At 36.5% G+C, this 6,428-nt stretch overlaps 1 protein-coding gene across 1 annotated transcript in view; it reads left to right on the top strand.

Annotated features, from left to right (window-relative positions):
* Positions 1-1,913: 1,913 nt before the first annotated feature.
* The window catches only part of ehbp1 (EH domain binding protein 1), a gene marked incomplete at its 5' end in the record, with an annotated part of 133,469 nt that continues 128,954 nt past the window's right edge, over positions 1,914-6,428 (top strand). The window contains 1 exon segment of the mRNA XM_036126155.1: positions 1,914-1,967. Within this exon segment, the coding sequence (XP_035982048.1) occupies positions 1,914-1,967 (54 nt within the window).

Raw genomic sequence — 6,428 nt, 5'->3', positions numbered from 1 at the left:
TGTCAGTAGAAATGGTCGCACAGCTCTCCGCCTGTAAGCTCCAACCTGGTGAAATGTCATGAGAGAGGTGCTGTCCTATTACTAGGGTGATAATGACTGTTCCACTTTTATTTCATTAGAAAGTATTTTCATTTAATCTGGCATTTTAGTCCCCCACTAAGTAGATTTCACATGAAGCAGAGTAAAGGTTGAGACGATGCTCCATTAGTAAGATTATTTATTTGAAGGTGTTTTACAACCCGGGATGTCACTAAAATGTCACCGTGTCTCTCTTTAGATGAGATGCTGATATCTTTTCTATTTTCAGTCACATGTATGTTCACTTATTAACAACAAGTTTTGTGGCTTTTGAAACAGTTGAGAAACAAGATTTTTGCAAAGCTTCTTAACAAATTATTACCCCAAGTCATCGAGACAAATCTTGTGACCGTGTCTCAAGACATTTGAAAAAACAAGAGTTCTTATCTGCTTCCATGAGAATCTGCATAGTTGTCCAGGCCTTGCGAGCTGGTTTTCTCCTTTTTAAATAAAAATAAAAAATCAGTTTTTGTAATGAGAAAGTCAAAGGCAGCAAAGCAAGGTTTGGATAATGCCCAAATCAATTAACACCGGCTGCGTAACTTGTCACCACATTGTCTTCACACAGTGTTTAGGTTAACAAACACAAAAACAAAATGTGGAGAATCCCTTCGTCTATTATGACCTTCTCAGCTTTTTGCTCTAAATTCCTTATAATTAAAATTATTCCAGCCCCATTGTAAACAAATGAACTAATTGGACGTTACATGCTGCGTAGTCTTTGCTGCCTTCTTCCTTATCCCCGTTCTAAACGCGAGCAGCTTTATCAGCTTCATTAAGCTTGTTTACTCAGAAGGGCGCTGTAGAGTTTTATTGGCTACAGAGTGAAATGATTCAATTGTACGGTGTCAGTGCAGGTCCAAAAACCTGCAGGGAAATGCAAATGAATGTAGCGATAATGTTACATTAAACAGATTTTTGAATTTTAAAGAGAAGCACTGATTGTGGATGAAAAAAATGCCTATGGAGTCTTTTCCAATTAAAGCTATGGCTTTATGAGTACTTTTGATAAATAACGAAGGTGAAAACAGCATCTCCCAGATATATTTCTCACCCTGCCTGGCCTAAGGCTCAGCAGTGCGAACAGCTGAGTCAGCAGTGTCATATCATGCACAACAGCGTGATGTGCATCAGCACTAAGCCTCGGCTGAACTTTGTAAAGACTGAAAATACAAATTAACCCTAATGGCAGAATAAGTGTCAGCAAACAGAGCGCAGATGGGTATCTGCAATATTCTGATGCTTTTTGCATGTTTTTGCGTCATGTTTAGCCCTCGTTGTTTACGGGACACGGCTTGTTTGTTTAAGTCTTAGCATCTGCATTTTCTCACCAATTGGGATGCACAAGCGAGACAAACATTGGAAAAGTGTTACCTGTGAATATCCTCAACGTCAAAACGGGTAAATGAACCTGCAGGTTCTGTTCAGCAGCAATGCCCGTTAATCTCCATTCCTATCAGTTGTTGTGAGAAAGACGGGAAGTCAGACGGGGATATTAATAGAGATGATCAACAGCAACCCAATCTGGCTACTGGGCTCAAATTATTGCAATACATAAAAAAATAAATAAATCTGTTTCACATCTCAAAGTTAGGTTTTTTATGTGGTGCACATGTTTATAAAAACATCCACAGACAGACAGACAGCACTTCTTTATTTCAGATCATTGGTAACCCAGAAGGCTGAGGTTAAAGAGCAGCAGTAAGGCAGATGTTCTTCCATTTTTAGAGTTTTCTTCTGAGCATGTGTTGGATTTCTTAAAAGCACTCGCGTTAAAGAAAGATGTAAATTAATTAAGATTACTTTCTTAATGATAGATTTTTCTGCCTTTACAGGATCCCCATGCAGAAGAGTTTGAGGACAAGGAGTGGACGTTCGTCATTGAAAATGTGAGGATTAAGTATTTGTCACCTGATTTTATGAAACAGTTTTTTTTTGCTCCAAATGACTTATTAACTTTTAGGTTAAAATTAAATGAAAGATGGATGTCTTGCCATCAGTACAGCATTTGAAAAGTACTGAAGTTTTTTTTCCTTAATGTTCTGGACCAGAAAAGGTAAAGTTTTGGGGTGAAGGGGTGAAGTTTTGGATCGTGGGAGAAGTTCCTTGTCAGAAAGGTGCTGATCCCACGTCATAATAACTCTAAAAGAACATGTTTGGGCTGTTTCTGCCACCATGTGGTTAGTGAATGTCAGTACATGCAGTTTAAAGTTGAGTGAAGCATTTAGTTAAATAAAAATCACATTATTAACTCAAAGATTTAAAAGCAAAAATGTAAAACGCGATTTAAAACAGAAAAGCAAATATTATACCTACTGCTGTTGAAATAATCAAACATTGATTATTACTGTTATAAACATGTTATATGTAACATGTATTATGATTTTGATACATATGGTGATTGTATTGACAGTCACTCTGTTTAAAATCACTGTTATATTAATATTCTACTAATGAACAAAGAGAAAAATATGAAGGTTAGTTAAATTATGAAACATGTGGTAAAGTTAATAAATGGGATATATTGCGCAAAGACACAAAATTACATTAAATCATTTCTATTTTTTAATTAATTGGTACATTTAAATTTTTATTTATTGGTCCATTTATCTATTTCTCCGTTTATTTTTAATTCCGTCTGTTATGGTCCTCCAAACTTTCAGTCATCCTTTAGGAAACAATATAATTAAAGTTGGTTACAAACATGCATACTAGGGCTGGACAATATAAAAAAGAAGCATATTGATAAAATAGAAATAATATTGATCGATATAAATAATAATAAAAAAATTCAAAACTGTTGCTTATTGACTTTTTTTGGATAAAGACACACAAACCCTTTATTCAACTCTCCTTTTATCAAAACTGCAAGTTTTCAAAAGTTTTCTGAGCTCTTTGATTGGGGTGGAGCTTGGTGAGCGTTCCTGTCTCTGGGTTTGTGATTGTTTGGGAGGATGTAATGGGTGTAGTAATAACCTACATGATTGGCTAGAATGCAGAAGGAAGGAAAACCGTTCTTCTGTTGAACTTTTTACTGACCCTTTATTTTCTGTCGCACCACACGTCTATCAATCGATATATTTTGTTACTGAATTATCGTCCGACCCTAACACACAATTCACATGGGCTATGAATAAGTCAGGCCCTCCTCAACTATATATTGTTTTAGTGAGATATCTTCAAATATGTTTTTAAGTGATGTTTGATCATTCTGCAATTTTCTAAACTAAAACTGTTTCAATCTTTCACTCCACAGAGAAACAAAAAAGGTTAACACTGAGAATCTTAATGTATTTTCTACTTAGATTATAGCCTCTTTCTGAAAACATGTTCTGTACATTTGCAGGCAGCTCATTGATCTTACTTTGTACATCATTTGTACAGTTTTCTGTTTTACCAGATCAACATTTGACTTGTGAATATACAGATATGATGTTTTACAATAGAATTATTATTCATTCATAGTGCTCTTTTTTATGTAGTTTCCATGACATTTCAGCTGCTGTTTTATATATATATATATATATATATATTGCCCCAAATGTCTACACACTACTCCAGATATGGTAATGAGTGATTTGTGGTTTAAAAAGTACCTTGCTTTACTTAAAATGCTTCATGATAATTTAGATGGTATACATGTTACATGTGGTTTCTAATTAATGTTATTATCTATTTTCTCAGCTACAAATCTTTAATACTGTATCCAAGTATAAGTAACTTGACGTTTGGTGATAATTTGTTTCTGTTACCATCCCGTTAATTCATGCCTTTCATGGGTAATCCTCTCCAAAAGCTTTTCTAAAGCCCGAGCAAAGTATGTCATCTACAAGTAAGACAAGTCTAATTTAGTTTGAAACTTTGCATATTGTTGTGCTATTACACACCGTTTTAAGTTATTTAATGTTTAATAAATAACTCTCTGTCTGTTGGGTATTGTCAGTTCTAGAGCTGATATCAGGACAATAGCTGAAAGGGATAATTTGAGTACTGGCGTTCTTTTAACAGCAAATCCTGCACACATGTAGAATAAGCAGTCACTTCTCTTCAAATTCAAGTATTAACAGAGATAAAATTAACATCCAGGGAACATCATATAGAATGCTGTTTACCTGAATTAACACTACATTTCAATCAACAAATTCTCTCTACTAGGCTAGTGAAACTTAACTAAAACTACGAAGTAAAAATAAGATAAAAAAGAAGCTAAGGAACTATGTACACACAAAAGAAACAAAAGACAAAATAAAAGTGGTTGATCATCATTATCAGAATAATTCAGTGAATCCTGCAGATCTGAGTTAAAGAACCAAAGTTAATCTTAAAGAACATGGAATGAGGTTAAATTGGCTTAACTAATTCAGAACAACATTTGGTGTGTGTTTCAACTCATTCATAATGCAAATCATGAGTTAAACAAAAAAATATTTGATCAGATAACATTTTATAGAATGATTTACTCAGTGAAAATCAGTAAACTTTAGAGATGCATGATTTTATTAATGCGATTATACCTCTGGGAAGCTAGAGGTTGCTTATTCTTGGAGTTATACAAAACACCATTAAATCGGCATTAATACTCCATATTAATGCGGTAAGAATAGTCATAGCACTATCGAACGATGGAGCGAAACGTAGTTGCGTATCTGGGAAGAGCGAATGTTACCGGAAGCTAATAGCATTTGGTTAGACGACATTCGGCGCTAATTTTAAAAAGCTTCAGCTTTATTTTGGTTGCAATGAGCGGACTGGATAACACAAACATCAATATTCCATTAATGTATGAAACCCTTGTGGGGATAACTTTTGTTATAACCGTAAAAACACACTCGAATTACATCAGCATGGCATAGTTTCAAAATGCTAACGGGAGCTACGTTGGTTAGCTCCACGTGTTTAAAAACATAGTCAAAACGCATTAAGTAAACCTTCTAAATAAACCATTTAACTTTCCCTGTTTATTTCTCTGCCAAACCGGATGGTGCCTCTGTCAGTTCGGTCCACTTTGGGCATTTAGTTGGAAGCAGTTGAAGTAGTCCAAGGGAAAGCTGCTTATCTTAGCAGTGGGCATGCGGCTTTGCGGCTATGGACTAGCCGAACATGGTGGTTGGAGCAGGCCGCACCGGGTCCTTCATGCGAGTCTTTGACCCGGGTTCAGCGGGTGATTTCAGCTCAGCTTTTACTCTCAGCTTAGGAAAATGGGTCCTGTGCCGCCTACAGGTGGGTGGCCGCTCCGGGCCGCCTGGAGTCAGTTTCTTGCAACAGCTTAGGAAAAACTACACAAGGCTGATTTTGGCATAGAGGGATTCTTTACTCTGCCGTCTTTTTACGCAGAAGTTAGACTGCAGACTTGGCTTCGATCCAGCCGGCAGTTCTCCAACTAAAGTCAGGTCCTCCCCTCCGACGAGAATTTCCCCCCAATGCTGTTCCAACGAAACAGCGGGAAATAAAGACGTTTGTCTGTGGGAAGTTTGGCTTTATAGCAACAGCACCCTGCAGAGGGGGGCAGTTCTTGGTCCCTGAAAATGTCTGAAATTCCTTTGCTTACAATCCATTCAGATTTTTCCACATGGCTTGATGGCACAACAATATGTAATTTAAATACAGAATAGTTTAGGACCCAACACTGACCCCTGAGGGACCCCACAGGAAATATATTTCAATAACAAAGTGTTTGAAGATCGCCCATTTCCACAAATAGCTGTCTGCATCTTATCTACTGTCGCACCAGTCCTCTCGCACCGTACCGTTCCCCTTCATGTGGAGCTCACAGTATTTAGAACCACAATCGTTTTTGTTTTTGCTGTATTTTAATTGCAAAGGATTGCCGGCATGCAATATTTGGTAAGGTATTATAGTTTTAGGTGCCATGCCTTTATGATCTGCATGTAGTTGAAAGGCCTTTTTCTACCCTTAATGTCATCATTCATTGTATATTTTTGTGGCAAAGTTGTTAAAGCTAACTGCGAGTTGCTGGAATATTGTGATAAAGGACATAAAAAGGAAAATGACAGAACTGTGGGTTCATTGTAATTGAGAGTTATTACAATATTCAATGTTGCGACTACATGTTTTCATGCAGCCCTACAGTTAAAAAAAATTAGGAAACACCATTAAATATTCAGTTCTTTGTTTTCACAGCGGACTGAACAGTATACCGCAAGCTTTACTTACGGTATACTGTTTACTTTCTTTATTCCACTGCTACTGCATGCAGTATGGCAAAGAACTGCTTGGACTGCAGTAAAGATCTATTTTTAAGTTTCACTGACTAAACAGATGTAGCTTGGTGCAATGTTTTCAAAATACCATTTTTCAGATTGGAGAAAAAACTTTCTCCATACCCAGCC

The sequence above is a fragment of the Fundulus heteroclitus genome, chromosome 22 (assembly GCF_011125445.2).
Source record: "Fundulus heteroclitus isolate FHET01 chromosome 22, MU-UCD_Fhet_4.1, whole genome shotgun sequence".
NCBI classification, from domain to species: Eukaryota; Metazoa; Chordata; class Actinopteri; order Cyprinodontiformes; family Fundulidae; genus Fundulus; species Fundulus heteroclitus.
This window is presented reverse-complemented; position numbering and strand designations above follow the sequence as displayed.